We start from the raw sequence: 21,258 nt of genomic DNA, 5'->3' as shown, positions 1-21,258 counted from the left end.
TGTGGCCGAGAAAGGGACACATGAAAATAGCAAGGATGGAAAGAGAGGAGAGAAAAGGGGAGAGAGAAGGAAAGAGATATTAATCAAATGTATTTATATAGCCCTTCTTACATCAGCTGATATATCAAAGTGCTGTACAGAAACCCAGCCTAAAACCCCAAACAGCAAGCAATGCAGGTGTAGAAGCTCGGTGGCTAGGAAAAACTCTGTAGAAAGGCCAAAACCTAGGAAGAAACCTAGAGCGGAACCAGGCTATGAGGGGTGGCCAGTCCTCTTCTGGCTGTGCCAGGTGGAGATTATAACAGAACATGGCCAAGGTGTTCAAATGTTCATAAATGACCAGCGTGGTCAAATAACAATAATCACAGTAGTTGTCGAGAGTGCAGAAAGTCAGCACCTCAGGAGTAAATGTTTGTTGGCTTTTCATAGCCGATCATTAAGAGTATCTCTACCACTCCTGCTGTCTCTAGAGAGTTGAAAATAGCAGGTCTGGGACAGACAGGTAGCACGTCTGGTGAACAGGTCAGGGTTCCATAGCCGCAAACAGAACAGTTGAAACTGGAGCAGCAGCATGGCCAGGTGGACTTGGGCCAGCAAGGAGTCATCATGCCAGGTAGTCCTGAGGCATGGTCCTAGGGCTCAGGTCCTCCGAGAGAAAGAAAGAAAGAAAGAATTAGAACATACTTAAATTCACACAGGACACCAGATAAGACCGGAGAAATACTCCAGATATAACAGACTGACCCTAGCCCCCCGACACATAAACTACTGCAGCATAAATACTGGAGGCTATTAAAGAGCAACTGAAAGATATGAGCAACTTCTCTGTTAGAAAACAGTCTATGTGGAATCGATATTGGGGGAGGGGGGGGTGTTCTACTAAGTTATATGGAATTGTTTTAAGAAGGTCAAACTAACAATCATTTAGCTATTTGATTTGAAGTGTTAAAAAAAATAGAGAAAAAAACATTTTATTAAACATTTTTTTTGGCCTTCCTATTAGCCCATACAAATGCATTGACTAACAGATTCACTACATGCAACAACAAATAGTCCCCCAAAAATACAAAGGAAGTTTGTTTTGAGTGTCTGTCCTTTATCTGAGAAACATAACAAAGATCAGGAAAAATGTGTTATTTTTTTGGGACATGTGTTAACCCCTTATTTTTGGAACTAACCAGTGTCCATATATACTCCAGTTATTTGTTCAAGTGCTACCGGGGGACCTTCTGATCAGTCTTCTGAGGCCTGTGGGCGTCCTAGAGTAAAACCGACATGTACGTGTTCGTGAGTGTCTCACCTTTACACAGACGGGTCATAGTAGTGTGTAGCCCAAACTGCTCAGACGCTACAGACAGAAGTTGGAAGATCAGCTGTACCAACTTCAGACAAGTCCCAAGATGCTTGTGGGGGTCATAGAGAACACACACCATCGTGTTAGTGAGAGGTCATAATAGTTTGTAGGCCAAACCGTTCGGACGCTCCGGTAGAGTAGACCACTCTGGCTTGGTCACCTTTCACCGCAGATGGTGTTACATAGGCGGATGTTGTCGATACAATGCAAAACACCAGATATCTCTAGTTTAAACTGACAGATTTTTATGGGTAATTTTTATTATGTTTATAAGATTTCCGCAGGGTGCGGACATCGACCTTAGTTAATAGGATAATTTTGGTCATAAAGTCAGACTTCTCCAAAAGTGAGATCTGCAAGACCATTTGGAAAAGATTGTATGTCACATAATGAAAGGGACTGAGCTTTCCTTGGGTTGGATTCATTTCAATCCTTCCCACAGCTGGCAGCACCCAAGTAATCATTCATTTGGAGTGCAGCTGCACACGACCCAATCATATTACCCATGGTCAATTTGGTTTGACATCTGATATCCATATGTGGGGATAGTAAGGGACCATCAGTAAATGACAATGTAAATGCAACAATATTTTTAAATGTCGATAGCTTAAAACGTCAAGAACATTTCAATTACTTAAAAACCTCTAACCAACTCTAAATTGTAAAAATGAATCTTCAAATATTGAAAGCATTTAATAAGATAACTAAAAGATGTGCAACATGAAAATATTGTTCCATTTACACTGTGCAATTTATTGATGATCCCTAACTATCCCCATAGGTACGCTATCCAAAGTATTACCAACTCTGCCACGGTCACCCATGGCTGACTGAAACTAATTGGGGGAAAAGGTTGACTAGCTTCCTAGCTAGCCTAGGCTACTTCCAGAAACAAGACCTGGTTAGACTGTTTCTAGATGGGGGAGTGACTATTTTGGATTCCATTTTGGCATGGTGAAAGTACAAACACTTCCCTCGTTACAACACACACACAAGAGACACGCACGTCAAAGCACACATCCAAGACTCAAATATTTCTCTCAGTCGCATTTCCTAATGAGGAAAATTGAAACCCAGGCTAAATCAGGAATTTCAGCCAATCCTTAAAGGTGCAGAAGATAAGGAGAAGCGAGAGATGAGTGGTAGAATGTTCCTGTGTAGGGAGAGAAGAGAGAGATGAGTGGTAGAATGTTCCTGTAGAGGGAGAGAAGAGAGAGATGAGAGTGGTAGAATGTTCCTGTAGAGGGAGAGAAGAGAGAGATGAGTGGTAGAATGTTCCTGTAGAGGGAGAGAAGAGAGAGATGAGAGTGGTAGAATGTTCCTGTAGAGGGAGAGAAGAGAGAGATGAGTGGTAGAAAGTTCCTGTAGAGGGAGAGAAGAGAGAGATGAGAGTGGTAGAATGTTCCTGTAGAGGGAGAGAAGAGAGAGATGAGAGTGGTAGAATGTTCCTGTAGATGGAGAGAAGAGAGAGATGAGAGTGGTAGAATGTTCCTGTAGAGGGAGAGAAGAGAGAGATGAGTGGTAGAATGTTCCTGTAGAGGGAGAGAAGAGAGAGATGAGTGGTAGAAAGTTCCTGTGCAGCCAGTGTTTGTATAATGACTTGACTAGCCGTTGGAAAACCAGGTGCAGCTCTGGAGACAATTTCACAGCTTTCAGCTCTGACATCACACTCCCCCTCTCCTTCTCTCCCATCCCTTCATATTGTGCCATCTCTCTTTCACATAAACATTTTGATTCATTTTCCAAACACTCCCTCCCTCTCTAAACCCCAAATATCTCTTCCTATCTCATTATTATATTTCTCTGCCTCGTTCATCCATTCACCCATTGCTCCTTCTTCCATCCTTCCTTACTCCCGCCTCCTTATGTGCTCCCTTGAACCCCACAGAGCTCTGCAGGCCAGTGCTTGAGGTCCCTCAGATATGCTAACACACACATAAACACTCATAAACAAACAACCACACACCCACAAATTCAAGCTTGACACATGCACTCACCCCCATGCGTGTGGACATGCACATGCGTGCACACAACAAAGAATCCATCAGTGTATTTAATTTTGCACGAAAACATACCACATCTGCCAACCAATGCCTCCAGGACCAGTCAAAATGGTTTGCCGAGCTAAATGTCGACAGAGACTGATATGCATATTTTTTATATTTTTTTATTGAGTATAGGCTTTCTTTTTTTCACTCTATCATTTAGGTTCGTATTGTGGAGTAACTACTATGTTGGTGATCCATCTCGATGTTCTCCTATCACAGCCGTTAAACTCTGTAACTGTTTTAAAGTGATCATTGGCTTCATGGTGAAATCCCTGAGAAGTTTCCTTCCTCTCTGGCAACTGAGTTACGAAGGATGCCTGTATCTTTGTAGTGACTGGGTGTATTGTATTGAGGTAATTAATAACTTCACCATGCTCAAAAGAATATTCAACATCTGTTTGTTTGTTTTTTTGACCCATCTACCAATAGGTGCCCTTCTTTGTGAGGCATTGGAAAACCTCCCTGGTCTTTGTGGTTTAATCTGTGTTTAAAATTCACTGCTATATCAGCACCATATCACCAAGTAAAACTCTCAGTAGGTTGTCTATCACTAGCAGCACCATATCACCAAGTAAAACTCAGTATGTTGTCTATCACTAGCAGCACCATATCACCAAGTAAAACTCTCAGTATGTTGTCTATCACTAGCAGCACCATACCACCAAGTAAAACTCTCAGTATGTTGTCTATCACTAGCAGCACCATACCACCAAGTAAAACTCTCAGTATGTTGTCTATCACTAGCAGCACCATATCACCAAGTAAAACTCTCAGTATGTTGTCTATCACTAGCAGCACCATATCACCAAGTAAAACTCTCAGTATGTTGTCTATCACTAGCAGCACCATATCACCAAGTAAAACTCTCAGTATGTTGTCTATCACTAGCAGCACCATATCACCAAGTAAAACTCTCAGTATGTTGTCTATCACTAGCAGCACCATATCACCAAGTAAAACTCTCAGTATGTTGTCTATCACTAGCAGCACCATATCACCAAGTAAAACTCTCAGTATGTTGTCTATCACTAGCAGCACCATATCACCAAGTAAAACTCTCAGTATGTTGTCTATCACTAGCAGCACCATATCACCAAGTAAAACTCTCAGTATGTTGTCTATCACTAGCAGCACCATATCACCAAGTAAAACTCTCAGTATGTTGTCTATCACTAGCAGCACCATATCCCCAAGTAAAACTCTCAGTATGTTGTCTATCACTAGCAGCACCATATCACCAAGTAAAACTCTCAGTATGTTGTCTATCACTAGCAGCACCATATCCCCAAGTAAAACTCTCAGTATGTTGTCTATCACTAGCAGCACCATATCACCAAGTAAAACTCTCAGTATGTTGTCTATCACTAGCAGCACCATATCACCAAGTAAAACTCTCAGTATGTTGTCTATCACTAGCAGCACCATATCCCCAAGTAAAACTCTCAGTATGTGGAAATATAATTGGTGAATAAAGGTGATTCAGATTCTGATGAAGGGGAGGAGCCAGGTTAAAGAGGATTTTTAAGCCTTGAAACAATTGAAACATTGATCATGTATGTGTGAATTAATTAATGATTTTGATTCATTGATACTGAGTGTGTGTATGCATGTGTGTGTGTGTCTGTCTGTCCTGTCCAGGGGCAGGAGAGCGATGGACCTGTCCAGCCGGTCGGGGGACAGACAACGCCAAACTAATGTAAGATGAATGTGGGACTTGTTACAAATGATCTGCATCAAAAGGAACACACATCTAACATTATGACCCTAGTCTTACCTCTACCATAGACACATTGTCTGCTACAATCCCTATCCCTAACATTATGACCCTAGTCTTACCTCTACCATAGACACATTGTCTGCTACAATCCCTATCCCTAACATTATGACCCTAGTCTTACCTCTACCATAGACACATTGTCTGCTACAATCCCTATCCCTAACATTATAACCCTAGTCTTACCTCTACCATAGACACATTGTCTGCTACAATCCCTATCCCTAACATTGTGACCCTAGTCTTACCTCTACCATAGACACATTGTCTGCTACAATCCCTATCCCTAACATTATGACCCTAGTCTTACCTCTACCATAGACACATTGTCTGCTACAATCCCTATCCCTAACATTATGACCCTAGTCTTACCTCTACCATAGACACATTGTCTGCTACAATCCCTATCCCTAACATTATGACCTAGTCTTACCTCTACCATAGACACATTGTCTGCTACAATCCCTATCCCTAACATTATGACCCTAGTCTTACCTCTACCCACTTGGACAATACACCCTAGACACCTTGTCAACATCACCACGGGACACTTTAACCCACTTGGACAATACACGACACCTTGTCAACATCACCCGGGACAGCAGCGGGGCGGCAGCGTAGCCTTGTGGTTAGAGTGTTGGACTAGTAACCGAAAGGTTGCAAGTTCGAGCCCCGAGCTGACAAGGTACAAATCTGTCGTTCTGCCCCTGAACAAGGCAGTTAACCCACTGTTCTTAGGCCGTCATTGAAAATAAGAATTTGTTCTTAACTGACTTGCCTAATTAAATTAAAAAAATAAAAACAGGGCTGATACTGCACATAACCACACAAACACTGCAGAGGGCAATGACATCACTGGTGGCAACAGCATCTGTTAGATTCATCATGTCCTTCCTTTCATTGAAATAGAGGTTAGATGGAGAATGAGAGAGTGAGAGGGAGTGAGAGGGACAGAGATGGAGGATGAGAGGGAGGAGAGAGTGAGAGGGAGAGAGATGGAGGATGAGATGGAGGATGAGAGGGAGGAGAGAGTGAGAGGGAGAGAGATGGAGGATGAGAGGGAGGAGAGAGAGCGAGATGGGTTATAATGAATGTGTAATGAGAGAGAGGGAGGATGAGAGGGAGGAGAGAGAGAAAAACAGGTTATAATGAATGTGTAATGAGAGAGATGGAGAATGAGAGGGAGGAGAGAGTGAAACAGGTTATAATGAATGTGTCATGAGAGAGATGGAGGAGAGAGAGTGAAACAGGTTATAATGAATGTGTAATGAGAGAGATGGAGGATGAGAGGGAGGAGAGAGAGAGAAACAGGTTATAATGAATGTGTAATGAGAGAGATGGAGGAGAGAGAGTGAAACAGGTTATAATGAATGTGTAATGAGAGAGATGGAGGATGAGAGGGAGGAGAGAGAGTGAAACAGGTTATAATGAATGTGTAATGAGATGGAGGATGAGTGAAACAGGTTATAATGAATGTGTAATGAGAGAGATGGAGGATGAGAGGGAGGAGAGAGGGAAACAGGTTATAATGAATGTGTAATGAGACAGATGGAGGATGAGAGGGAGGGAGAGAGTGAAACAGGTTATAATGAATGTGTAATGAGAGAGATGGAGGATGAGAGGGAGGAGAGAGAGTGAAACAGGTTATAATGAATGTGTAATGAGAGAGATGGAGGATGAGAGGGAGGAGAGAGAGTGAAACAGGTTATAATGAATGTGTAATGAGAGAGATGGAGGATGAGAGGGAGGAGAGAGAGAAACAGGTTATAATGAATGTGTAATGAGAGAGATGGAGGATGAGAGGGAGGAGAGAGAGTGAAACAGGTTATAATGAATGTGTAATGAGAGAGATGGAGGAGAGAGAGTGAAACAGGTTATAATGAATGTGTAATGAGAGAGATGGAGGATGAGAGGGAGGAGAGAGAGTGAAACAGGTTATAATGAATGTGTAATGAGAGAGATGGAGGATGAGAGGGAGGAGAGAGAGTGAAACAGGTTATAATGAATGTGTAATGAGAGAGATGGAGGAGAGAGAGTGAAACAGGTTATAATGAATGTGTAATGAGAGAGATGGAGGATGAGAGGAGGAGAGAGAGTGAAACAGGTTATAATGAATGTGTAATGAGAGAGATGGAGGAGAGAGAGTGAAACAGGTTATAATGAATGTGTAATGAGAGAGATGGAGGATGAGAGGGAGGAGAGAGAGAGAAACAGGTTATAATGAATGTGTAATGAGAGAGATGGAGGAGAGAGATGAAACAGGTTATAATGAATGTGTAATGAGAGAGATGGAGGATGAGAAGGAGGAGAGAGAGTGAAACAGGTTATAATGAATGTGTAATGAGAGAGATGGAGGATGAGAGGGAGGAGAGAGAGAAACAGGTTATAATGAATGTGTAATGAGAGAGATGGAGGATGAGAGGGAGGAGAGAAGTGAAACAGGTTATAATGAATGTGTAATGAGAGAGATGGAGGAGAGAGAGTGAAACAGGTTATAATGAATGTGTAATGAGAGATGGAGGAGAGAGTGAAACAGGTTATAATGAATGTGTAATGAGAGAGATGGAGGAGAGAGAGAGAAACAGGTTATAATGAATGTGTAATGAGAGAGATGGAGGATGAGAGGGAGGAGAGAGAGTGAAACAGGTTATAATGAATGTGTAATGAGAGAGATGGAGGATGAGAGGGAGGAGAGAGAGTGAAACAGGTTATAATGAATGTGTAATGAGAGAGATGGAGTTATAATGAATGTAATGAGAGAGATGGAGAGAGAGAGTGAAACAGGTTATAATGAATGTGTAATGAGAGAGATGGAGGAGAGAGAGTGAAACAGGTTATAATGAATGTGTAATGAGAGAGATGGAGGATGAGAGGGAGGAGAGAGAGTGAAACAGGTTATAATGAATGTGTAATGAGAGAGATGGAGGAGAGAGAGTGAAACAGGTTATAATGAATGTGTAATGAGAGAGATGGAGGAGAGAGAGTGAAACAGGTTATAATGAATGTGTAATGAGAGAGATGGAGGAGAGAGAGAAACAGGTTATAATGAATGTGTAATGAGAGAGATGGAGGATGAGAGGGAGGAGAGAGAGTGAAACAGGTTATAATGAATGTGTAATGAGAGAGATGGAGGATGAGAGGGAGGAGAGAGAGTGAAACAGGTTATAATGAATGTGTAATAATGAGAGAGATGAAACAGGTTATAATGAATATGTAATGAGAGAGATGGAGGATGGAGGGAGGAGAGAGAGTGAAACAGGTTATAATGAATGTGTAATGAGAGAAACAGGTTATAAGTAATGAGAGAGATGGAGGAGAGAGAGTGAAACAGGTTATAATGAATGTGTAATGAGAGAGATAGATGAAACAGGTTATAATGAATGTGTAATGAGAGAGAGGGAGGAGAGAGAGTGAAACAGGTTATAATGAATGTGTAATGAGAGAGATGGAGGAGAGAGAGTGAAACAGGTTATAATGAATGTGTAATGAGAGAGATGGAGGATAATTGAACCACGTCCCCCAGGAGACTATTTCTCATTTACAGTTCTGGGAAGCAGACAGACAGACAGCTCTAGTCACGACAAATGCCGACCCAAGCACCCGTCTGGACTGCACCCTTCTCCTCACTTTACCTGACCCCCCAATGCTAAAATATTCCCCTCTGCCTCCCCTCCCTCCCATAGCTTCTGGGCACATCATGTTCCCGTCCTTGTGGCTGTATATCCCACACTGCAGCATGAAACTCAAGACCCAATTGTGTGCTGTTAACATGTTAACGTGTGTACAGTATGAGTGCATACAGTGCCTTGGGAAAGTATTCAGGCCCCTTGACTTTATCCACATTTTGTTATGTGACAACCTTATTCTAAAATTATTCATCAATCTACACACAATACCCCATAATGACAAAGTAAAAACAGGTTTTCAGAAAAATATTTATGATGAAATATCACATTTACATAAGTATTCAGACCCTTTGGCAGTGATTACATCCTTGAGTCTTCTTGGGTATGACGCTACAAGCTTGGCACACCTGTATTTGGGGATTTTCTCCCATTCTTCTATGCAGATCCTCTCAAATCCTCTCAAATCCTGTCAATGGATCAAACAGATCCTCTGATGGGGAGTGTCGCTGCACAGCTATTTTCAGGTCTCTACTGAGATGTTAGATCGTGTTCCAAGTCCGGAGTCTGGCTGGGCCACTCAAGAACATTCAGAGTCCCGAAGCCACTCCTGCGTTGTCTTGGCTGTGTGCTTAGGGTCATTGTTCTGTTGGAAGGTGAACCTTCACCCCAGTCTAAGGCCAAGAACGCTCTGGAGCAGGTTTACATCAAGGATCTCTCTATACTTTGCTCCATTCATCTTTCTCTTGATCCTGACTAGTCTCCCAGTCCCTGCCGCTGAAAAACATCCCCACAGCATGATGCTGCCACCACCATGCTTCACCGTAGTGCCTGGTTTCCTCCAGTTTCCTGCCTGGTATTCAGGCCAAAGAATTCCATCTTGGTTTCATCAGACCAGAGAATCTTGTTTCTCATAGTCAGAGTCCTTTAGGTGCCTTTTATCAAACTCAAAGCAAGCTGTCATGTGCCTTTTACTGAGGGGTTGCTCAGTTTGGCCGGGCGGACAGCTCTAGGAAGAGTCTTGGTGGTTCCAAACTTCTTCCAATTAAGAATGATGGAGGTCACTGTGTTCTTGGGAACCTTCAATGCTGCAGAAATGTTTGGGTACCCTTCCTCAGATCTGTGCCATGACACAATCCTGTCTCGGAGCTCTACGGACTATAATTCAACCTCATGGCTTGGTTTTTGCTCTGACATACACTGTCAACTGTGGGACCTTATATAGACAGGTGTGAGCCTTTCCAAATCATGTCCAATCAATTAAATTGACCACGGGTGGACTCCAATCAAGTTGGAGAAACATCTCAAGGATGATCAATGGAAACAGGATGCACCTGAGCTAAATGTTGAGTTTCACAACAAAGGGTCTGAATTCTTAAGTAAAGAAGATATTTTATTTTGTATTTTTTATAATTTTGCAAACATTTCTAAAAACCTGCTTTCTCTTTGTCATTATGGGTTATTGTGTGTAGATTGATGAGGGTTCTTTTTTTATTGAATCCATTTTAGAATAAGGATGTAATGTAGCAACATGTGGGAAAAGGGGTTTGAATACTTTCTGAATGCACCTGGAGTATGTTTCTGCATGTGTGTGTGTGTGTGTGTGTGTGTGTGTGTGTGTGTGTGTGTGTAGAAGTAGTGAGTCAGAAAAGCAAACCAGCCTCAGTCCTGAGCCAAAGACGCCTAGCAGAGAAGTTCAATCATTACAGCAGATGATGGAGCAGAAAATCCCACTGGTAATATATGGATTCTCTCACTCACTCACTCACTCACTCACTCACTCAGCCACCACCACTCACTCACCACCACCACCACTCACTCACTCACTCATCATTACCAGCACCACCACCACCACCACCACCACCACCACCACCACCACCACCACCACCACTCACTCACCACCACCACCACCACCACCACCACTCACCACCACCACCACCACCACCACCACCACCACACCTCACTCACCACCACACCACCACTCACTCACCACCACCACACCACCACCACCACCACCACTCACCACCACCACCACCACCACCACCACCACCACCACCACCACCACCACCACCACCACCACCACCACCACCACCACCACCACCACCATCACCACCACCACCACCACCACTCACTCACCACCACTCACCACTCACCACCACCACCACCACCACCACCACCACCAACCACCACCACCATTCACTCACTCACTCACCACTCACTCACCACCACCACCACCACCACCACCACCACCACCACCACCACCACCACCACCACCACCACCACCACCACCACTCCACCACCACCACCACCACCACCACCACCACCACCACCACCACCACCACCACCACCACCACCACCACCAATCACCACCACCACCACCACCACCACCACCACCACCACCACCACCACCACCACCACCACCACCACCACCACCACCACCACCACCACCAATAACCACCACCACCACCACCACTCACCACCACCACCAATAAATAAATAAACCACCACCACCACCACCACCACCACCACCACCACCACCACCACCACCACCACCACCACCACCACCACCACCACCACCACCACCACCACCACCACCACCACCACCACCACTCACCACCACCACCACCACCACCACCACCACCACCACCACCAATCACCAATCACCACCACTCACCACCACACTTACTCACTCACCACCACCACCACCACCACCACCACCACCACCACCACTCACCACCACCACCACCACCACCACCACCACCACCACACCACCACCACCACTCACCACCACCACCACCACCACCACCACCACCACCTACCACCACCACCACCACCACCACCACCACCAATCACCACCACTCACTCACCACCACCACCACCACCACCACCACCACCACCACCACCACCACCACCACCACCACCACCACCACCACCACCACCACTCACCACCACCACTCACACCACCACCACCACCACCACCACCACCACCACCACCACCACTCACCACCACTCACTCACCACCACCACTCACTCACTCACCACCACCACCACCACCACTCACTCACCACCACCACCACCACCACCACTCACTCACTCACTCACCACTCACCACTCACCACTCACTCACCACCACTCACTCACTCACTCACTCACCACTCACTCACTCACTCACTCACTCAGAGATACTGCTCACCTTAGAAAGTATCAAAGCATACCGCTGATTATTGCGTGACTTCAAATCAGTTCTGGAGAGTCCCATTGTTGTGTGTATGGTGTCCACATGGTCCAAACACACCAAGACATTCGTAAAGAGGGCAAACAAAGCCTATTCCCCCTCAGGAAACTAAAAAGATTTGTCATGGGTCCTGAGATCCTCAAAAGCTTCTACAGCTGCAACATCGAGAGCATCCTGACTGGTTGCTTGGCCTCCGAACGCAAGGCACTACAGAGGGTTGTGCGTACGGCCCAGTACATCACTGGTGCTAAGCTGTCTGCCATCCAGGACCTCTACACCAGGCGGTGTCAGACGAAGGCCCTGAAGATTGTCAAAGACCCCAGCCACCCCAGTGATAGACTGTTCTCTCTACTACCGCATGGCAGGCAGTACTGGAGTGCCAAGTCTAGGACAAAAAGGCTTCTCAACAGTTTTTACCCCCAAGCCATAAGACTCCTGAACAGGTAATCAAATGGCTAACCTGGCTATCTGCATTGTGTCCCACCACCCACCACCCACCACCTGCCAACCCCTCTTTTACACTGCTGCTACTTTCTGTTCATCATATATGCATAGTCACTTTAACCATATCTACATGTATATACTACCTCAATCAGCCTGACTAACCGTGTCTGTATGTAGCCTCGCTACTTTTATAGTCTCACTACTGTATGTAGCCTCGCTACTTTTATTGTCTCGCTACTGTATGTAGTCTCGCTACTGTATGTAGCCTCGCTACTTTTATAGTCTCGCTACTGTATATAGCCTCGCTACTTTCATAGTCTCGCTACTGTATATAGCCTCACTACTTTTATAGTCTCACTACTGTATATAGCCTCTCTACTTTTATAGTCTCACTACTGTATATAGCCTCGGTACTTTTATAGTCTCGCTACTGTATATAGCCTCGCTACTTTTATAGTCTCACTACTGTATATAGCCTCGGTACTTTTATAGTCTCGCTACTGTATATAGCCTCACTACTTTTATAGTCTCACTACTGTATATAGCCTCGGTACTTTTATAGTCTCGCTACTGTATATAGCCTCGCTACTTTTATAGTCTCGCTACTGTATATAGCCTCACTACTTTTATAGTCTCACTACTGTATATAGCCTCTCTACTTTTATAGTCTCGCTACTGTATATAGCCTCTCTACTTTTATAGTCTCACTACTGTATATAGCCTCTCTACTTTTATAGTCTCACTACTGTATATAGCCTCTCTACTCATATATGTTCGCTACTGTATATAGCCTCTCTACTTTTATAGTCTCACTACTGTATATAGCCTCTCTACTTTTATAGTCTCACTACTGTATATAGCCTCTCTACTTTTATAGTCTCACTACTGTATATAGCCTCTCTACTTTTATAGTCTCACTACTGTATATAGCCTCTCTACTTTTATAGTCTCACTACTGTATATAGCCTCTCTACTTTTTTAGTCTCACTACTGTATATAGCCTCTCTACTTTTATAGTCTCACTACTGTATATAGCCTCTCTACTTTTATAGTCTCACTACTGTATATAGCCTGTCTTTTTACTGTTGTTTCATTTCTTTACTTACCTTTTGCTCAACTAATATATTTTTTGCACCATTGGTTAAAGCCTGTAAGTAAGCATTTCACTGTAAGTTCTACCTGTTGTATTCTCCGCACGTGAAAAATAAACTTTGATTTGATGTGTCTCTCCTGAAACTTGGTCTCTAGTGTGTGTGTTTTCTGTTTAGTGTGTCTGTGTGTGTGTTTGCGTGTGTGTTGTCATTGTTTTGTGTTCCATCATCTCTCACCTTAAACTCAGTCTCTATGTTAGCCAGTCTGGCCAGTTCGTTGCTGAGCTCCAGCGAGGTGAATACAGGGTCCTCACTAGACAGGGACAGGTAGGCAGCACTGGCCAGCCCTTTATAAGCGTTCATCCTGGAGCGCGAGTGGCTGAACGAGTCCCTTCTCTGCTTCTCTGCACACTCATTGCAGTTACAGAAGTAGTCATGAGGCCTCTCAATGCGGGCCCCCTTGGTGAGCAGGATATGTACAATCTCATATTCCTGACAGTGTGCTGCTAGGATGATAGGGGTGACGTCGTGAGAAAACCGAGTCCCGTCTTCGTCGTAAGCGTAAAAATCGTCATCCCGTAGCTCCTGTTCAAGGGGACTCAGAGTGAGCCGCAGCCCCTGGCTAAATGCCGGGTTCCCCAATATGGCTTCCACAATACGCACATACCCTTTAGATATAGCCAATAGGAGCCCGTCACCCACTCTGGCTTGCCCCTCCTTCTTTAACAACAGCTCAGTCACTTCCAAGTGTTCGTTTCCCACCGCCAGCTGCAATGCATTCTGGCCCATGTAGTCCACACAGTTGAAGTTAAGGGTCTTGGACTCCTCCAGCATCTTGCGGACCACTGGGATGTTGCCGTACTCAGCGGCATCAAGGAAACCCTCTTCCTCGGGCGTCAGGGCCGAGCCACGCTCGTTAAACATGTAGGCGGGCCCTCGCACGGCTTGGCGACGCCCCTTCTCCCGCACTGTGGTGTGTCTCCGATGCATGGCTTCCATTCTAGAGAAGGGGGAGGAGGGAGGGAGGGTGAGAGAGAGATAGAAATGGTTAAGCAAGGGGTAACCCTCTCCTGCTGTTAATGACCAAAAGCCTCATGGGTGGAAGGTTAATCATATTTTTCACAATTTCATTATTATTAAAGTTTAAAGGGAGAGAGAGAGAGAGAGAGAGAGAGAGAGAGAGAGAGAGAGAGAGAAAGACAGAGAGAGCGAGAGAGAGCGAGAGAGAGAAAGACAGAGAGAGAAAGAGAGAGAGGGAGACTGCTGTCACCCACAGCACATGGCCGACAGCAGAGCCTGGACCTGCTAGATCCTGGGACAGATCAGGGCCCTGAGACAAAAATAATGATTTTCCAGAGAAGATCCATATCTCAGGGAACTAGACCCATTACTAAGGTTTAAAAATAACCTCAACTGGACACCAAACTGAGGCAGTGAAGGCAGTGAGGCAGAGATCCTGGACTTCCTGACAGGCCGCCCCCAGGTGGTAAGGGTAGATAACAACACTTCCACCACACTGATCCTCAACACAGGGGCCCCTCAGGGTGCGTGCTCAGTCCCCTCCTGTACTCCCTGTTCCCTCATGACTCCATGGCCAGGCACGACTCCAACACCATCATTAAGTTTGTCGATGACACAACAGTGGTAGGTCAGGTTTAATTGAGAGAAATAGAGAGAGAGAGAGAGAGAGAGAGAGAGAGAAATGAAAGAAAGAGGGAGGGAGAGAGAGGGAGGGTTGTCCTACTAGGAAAACAAATCAGAATGCTGAGTGCTGAGTAGAACTCCTTAGACCGTAAGAAAGCGCACGTGTGTGTGTGTGTGTGTGTGTGTGTGTGTGTGTGTGTGTGTGTGTGTGTCTGTGCGCGTTTGATTGCATGAGTGAGTGTGAAGAGAGTCAAATTCCCCATCTAAAACCCAACAAGATCGTACAGCTGCACATCAGCCTCTGCCTCGCTGAGCTTCAGTGACCAGAGCTCGGTGATGACCAGTGGTTATCTGACCGCATCAATCAACCACCCATCTCAGGTGGCAGGGGTTATAGATCAGCACTTCTGATTGGTTGAATAGACAATAGGATCCCAAAGACTACCTACATTAATTACAAATACTATTAGCAAATACTATGTCTGCCACAAATACTATGTAGGCCTACCAGAGTGGCCTACATAGTATTTGTGGCAGATTATCAAATTATTATCAAATATCAAAATTATCAAAATTATCAAATAGCCACAGTAGCCTACTTGGCTATTCAAATCAAATTTTATTTGTCACATTCGCCGAATACAACAGGTGTAGTAGACCTTACAGTGAAATGCTTACTTACAAGCCCTTAGTCGAGGTAATTGAGGTAATATGTACATGTAGGTAGAGTTATTAAAGTTATTTAAGGGGCAATGCAAATAACAGGTACAATCTCAGGGTTCACAGTAAACACGTGCTGGTAGTTGCATAGAATTTTCACAAAGTTCTAGTTTGTGCTCAGCAGACCTGAAATTTGCTCAGTGCCCAAAAACATTTGAGGGAACATGGGCCAGCATCCCCGTGGAACACTTTCGACAGCTTGTAGAGTCCATGCCCTGATGAATTGAGGCTGTTCTGAGGGCAAAAGAGGGTGCAACTCAATATTAGGAAGGTGTTCTTAACATTTTGTACAATCAGTGTATATTTCACTCCAATATGTCTCTGCTTCGAATTCTCTACTGTCTCCATCTGCTCATATTTCATGTCTGATTCCAATGTGAAATATAATTATCTTCCATCATTATAGACATCAGCCCAATTGAATTGCAATCAGAGGGAAAGTTGGCGAGAGAGAGAGAGAGAGAGAGAGATAGAGAGGGTGAGAGAGGGTGAGTGAGGGAGAGAGAGAGAGAGGGTGAGTGAGGGAGAGAGGGAAAACAAAGAGAAAAAAGAGAGAGAAGGTGCAGAAATGGATGAATGAGAAAGCTGTGAAGACAGGTTGTTGGGTGAAGTTTAGGTTTGTATTCCTGGTCCTCTCTCTGTTGCTTCTCTCAGTCACACACACACACACACACACACACACACACACACACACACACACACACACACACACACACACACACACACACACACACACACACACACACACACACACACACACACACACACACACACACACACACACACACACACACACACACACACACACACACACACACACACACACACACACACACACACACACCTTTTCATCAGTGAGCTCTCTTCATGTTGTCAGTCCCACATCCTTTGATGCCACTGGGCTGTGAGCAGGCTGACAGAGCAGTTAACACTATGTAGTGGCTGTTATCTACGCTGGCTCAGAGGAACAGAGAAACCATCCATTAACCATTAACTCCACAACCAGTAGCCCCACTGAGACTTTGTAGTCACGCACGCACGCATACACACACACACACAGGTCAGGTCATAGGTTATGTTTAAATGATAAAGTCAATCTTAATGTGACTTGGAATTTAAAGGAACAGCGACGAGACTAGTGCAAAACATATGGTGAAGGAAACTCTGTCATGTTTCCACCAATGCGATGCTTTTTAACTATAGTAGTACATGAAAGAAGAATAAAGTTAGCTGCCTGGACAATTGTTTCCCTGTTAGATAATGATAACTAGTGATGGTGATGAACAAGCGAGGTGTTTATGAAACATCATCTCCTGGCTCCATTAACCCACCACATTCACTAGCTTGAAAAAAAGTATAATTTGAAAACCCAATTCTACTATTGCCCAAAGTAAAATATATATATTTTTGAAATAACACAATTCATGTTGGTTTTTATTTGATTTTAGTTCATTTTGGAGTCGAAGATAATAGTTTCTGTATAGTTTTAGTTTGTTAATTATTTTATTTCAGTTTAGTAAATAGATTTTTCATAATTAGTTTTGTTTTTTGTTTCAGTTTCAGTTTACTATAATAACACGCACACACACAAACTCACACACACACAAACTCACACACACACAAACTCACACACACACAAACTCACACACACACAAACTCACACACACAAACTCACACACACACAAACTCACACACACACAAACTCACACACACACAAACTCACACACACACAAACTCACACACACACAAACTCACACACACACAAAAAAAAAATCAGTTTAAGATCAAAGACCAGTAGCTACATTAAAGAGAGAATAAGAAGTAGCAATGTTCTATCTCAGCCTGGGCTTTGGTCAGACCTAACTGAGAGCATGCGTGCTTCCTCTATTCAAAGACTGCTTTCAAGGTTAATGGTACGGTATCAAAGAGCAGACACGGTGCTGAGAGATCAAACGCAAACACACTGCAGACCTACATTGGGAATATCTCCTATTACATTTCCAATAGACTATCTTGTCAAACTGGCTCATTTGCATACGGGCTCATTTGCATGTTTACATGTTTACATCTCTGGTATCAATCAAGTCTCTCTCAACTCAAGGACAGACAGGCACCACGAACACGCTGTTGTGGTAGAATCCGTTACCCTCCCCGTGGTGTCAAAGGCCCGAGTTAAGGCTTGCATGGTTCGCTGGGGTAGCACTTAACTTGGATAGTCCATTTGTAGATTCTCTACAGACGATGAGTAACATTTCAACTAACTATCAACTAACACTTACACTAGCCTATACCTTAACCCTTATTCTAAACCAAACCTTAGTAAGCAGTTGTTTATCAACAGATAGTTTGTTGACAGTATGGCCATCTGTAGAGCATCTACAGATGGACTATCCAGACTATCCACATAAAGTGTGACCCCTGGATCTGACTGAGGGGTTCGATTTATTTAGTTATTGGAATTAATTTTAGGGGATGGAATCCCCCTTCTCAGTCTTTAAAAAGGACACATAGGCCCACTCAACTATTTTAACTGAGAATACAACATTACAATGCAAGAAATAATAACAAAAAGTAATAGTGACAGAAGAAATCTGTTAAAAATATTGAGTTACTGGTGCCGGGGAACTACAGTAGAACGCTGTCACTGGACAACACACCAACAAGGAACTACAGTAGAACGCTGTCACTGGACAACACACCAACAAGGAACTACAGTAGAACGCTATCACTGGACAACACACCAACAAGGAACTACAGTAGAACGCTGTCACTGGACAACACACCAACAAGGAACTACAGTAGAACGCTGTCACTGGACAACACACCAACAAGGAACTACAGTAGAATGCTGTCACTGGACAACACACCAACAAGGAACTACACTGGACAACACACCAACAAGGAACTACAGTAGAACGCTGTCACTGGACAACACACCAACAAGGAACTACAGTAGAACGCTGTCACTGGACAACACACCAACCACCGCTGTGTGCTCTCTGTAGCCTATGTTGAGGTCCAGGGTGAAAACACTAAAGCCCCATACATGACCAATGGGAGGAGTATATCTGGGTGGAATATGTCTGCACAATCCCAATATATAAGCAATCAAAAAATATGGCATTACTGTATTCACTCATCGTGAATAACATTTTGAGTATCCTATACATACACAACCCCACATGATTCAGTTTCCTGAATCCTTCTTTAACAACTAATTGTGTTTCCACATATTTGAATACGGTATAAACTTGTCTGAATGAATAAAAGAGTGGACTCACGGTGGCTGGGTCTCGCTGCTGTCTCGCGACGGCTCTAGTAGCTTAGCTGGATCTGTGCAGTGGTTCGCGTAATCATCTTGGTCCTGTCCGCGGGGGAGTCGCTGTCCGCGGTCCTGAAACGCTGCAGAGGGGACAGCTGCCGGGCAGTTTTCAGCGGCGGCTGCTGCGCGCGAATTCTGACTTTGGCGGAACGGAGCGCGTGTCTTCGTCAGGCGCTGGGTGAACTTTGGCGGGGTGAAGCGTGGGGAGTACCCAGGTTTGCAGTCCTCTTGAGACGGGTGGAGGCAGTCCTGAGGAGCCGGGGCTGGGTCTCGAAGCACCGGGGGACTGGAGAAGTCCGGCTGCCGTGGAGGAGAGGGGGTTCCGGGGAGACCGGGTGGAGATGGACAGGGAGAGCACCGGAGCTGCGCTAGCTCGGTGCTGTCGTTTTCCTCTCCTTTGTCAGACATCGGGAGAAATCGCAAGCAGCATAGGTTAGAGTTGTTATTTAAATATAGCGACAAAATTCTACATCTGAGACACAGGACATATATATATATATATATATACATTCAGGTCAGGCTCAACAAGTTGAAGGCACAAGTTAATATTTTTCTCCAGCACGGGTTGGGACCGATAGCACCACTGTTTCGCGCAGCAACTCTCACGCACACGCAACAGGGAAGTCTACCCTAATTAACACAGACACACACCACACAGACACACACAGACACACACACACACACACACACACACACACACACACACACACACACACACACACACACACACACACACACACACACACACACACACACAGCAAACGCAACTATCATATTTAAAATGCTAAATTGGGTGAAAAAAATAGGCCCTGAGATGGATGAAATCCTGAGTGCTTAGGCTGAAATAATACAACTGATACAGGCATTCAACAAGGGTGCTCAGCTCTGGACTATAATCTAGCACATTCTACCCACTAGCCTGTATTCTATGAATATTTCATTGTAGATTAATTAGAGCATAATGCAGCATGAGGTCCTTATAGGAGTTTTAAAGGTGAAGCATGCAGAATGCAATTCTAATTGGTCAACTGGCTGGCTTTAGGTTTCTTAAATATAGTCCTCGTAAAGCCCTAACTGACATGGTTAAATCCTTGGTGGTTTAGTAGTAAGAACTTGTCCAGTTGAGAGCTGCAGGCCTAATGGATTGGCGATATCCAACTGCCAGCCTAATAAAGAATGAAATGCTCGCCTTGTCTTTCATCGTCTGTTTGCTATGGAAAGAGATTCCCCTCTTTCAATTTGGCAGGCCCGTGTGAACGGGGTCGGGGTCACCCCTTTTGTGAAGACCTACTTGAAACGTATTTTGGTGGGAGGGTTTCTGTCACGTGTTTTAATGATTATAATTTAATAAAATCACCTGCTGTTGTGTCGGTGTATCTACCAGTAGACTTCACTCAGCTGTGCTATAAGGATGAAGAAGTCCAGAACAGAAAGTGAAGGTTCCACTTGAAATAATATCCCCAATATTCCCCATAACCTAACTACACAATAAATTAAGTTGTAGCCTACACATAGGCTTTATTATGGTTTTCTAATTTAGGCTGCTATGGGTAACTTAAACCTGTTAAAGTCTGACGCCCTCTGGTGGCATTTTCTAAACAACACATAATATTGCATACTACCCACAAAGTACATTTCTGTTTCAAAACTATAAATCCTATGAACACATGCGTAGTGCTATTAGAAAGTTAAGATCTGTGTAATTCTGATAAAGGTGGCAGAAACAATGTGACTACTACGGAACCCCAGATGCATCAGACCAATCAAAAGAAAACAAAATGTCCAATTTTTTTTTTTATGGGGTGGGGCTCCCCCAATTGTCCCAATGTTGGGGAATAAGAGGTTTGAAAGTCTAAGTTTTGAGATAAAACAATTACTGTTCCAAAAGGAATTTACCAAATGGTGATGCTCTCAACATTTGTAAATTCCTATTGGAACATGGCCATTTTCCTCCTTACATTAATGATATACGTGTGAGGAGAAAGCTGACATCTCTACCTATC

At 44.2% G+C, this 21,258-nt stretch overlaps 1 protein-coding gene across 4 annotated transcripts in view; it reads right to left on the bottom strand.

Moving 5' to 3' along the window:
- Positions 1–19,663, bottom strand: part of LOC135545186 (short transient receptor potential channel 7-like) — a 70,839-nt gene extending 51,176 nt beyond the window's left edge. For 3 of the 4 annotated variants that reach the window (XM_064972817.1, XM_064972815.1, XM_064972818.1), the window contains exon 1: positions 13,807–14,559. In XM_064972817.1, coding sequence (XP_064828889.1) covers positions 13,807–14,559 — 753 coding nt within the window. Of the gene's footprint in view, positions 1–13,806; positions 14,570–19,214 lie in introns of those variants that run through there. The other variant, XM_064972814.1, reaches the window with a different exon arrangement.
- Positions 19,664–21,258: the final 1,595 nt, after the last annotated feature.

This window comes from Oncorhynchus masou, chromosome 9 (genome assembly GCF_036934945.1).
Source record: "Oncorhynchus masou masou isolate Uvic2021 chromosome 9, UVic_Omas_1.1, whole genome shotgun sequence".
Taxonomy (NCBI): Eukaryota; Metazoa; Chordata; class Actinopteri; order Salmoniformes; family Salmonidae; genus Oncorhynchus; species Oncorhynchus masou.
The sequence above is the reverse complement of the archived record's forward strand: the minus strand, read 5'-3'. Positions and strand labels throughout refer to the sequence as shown.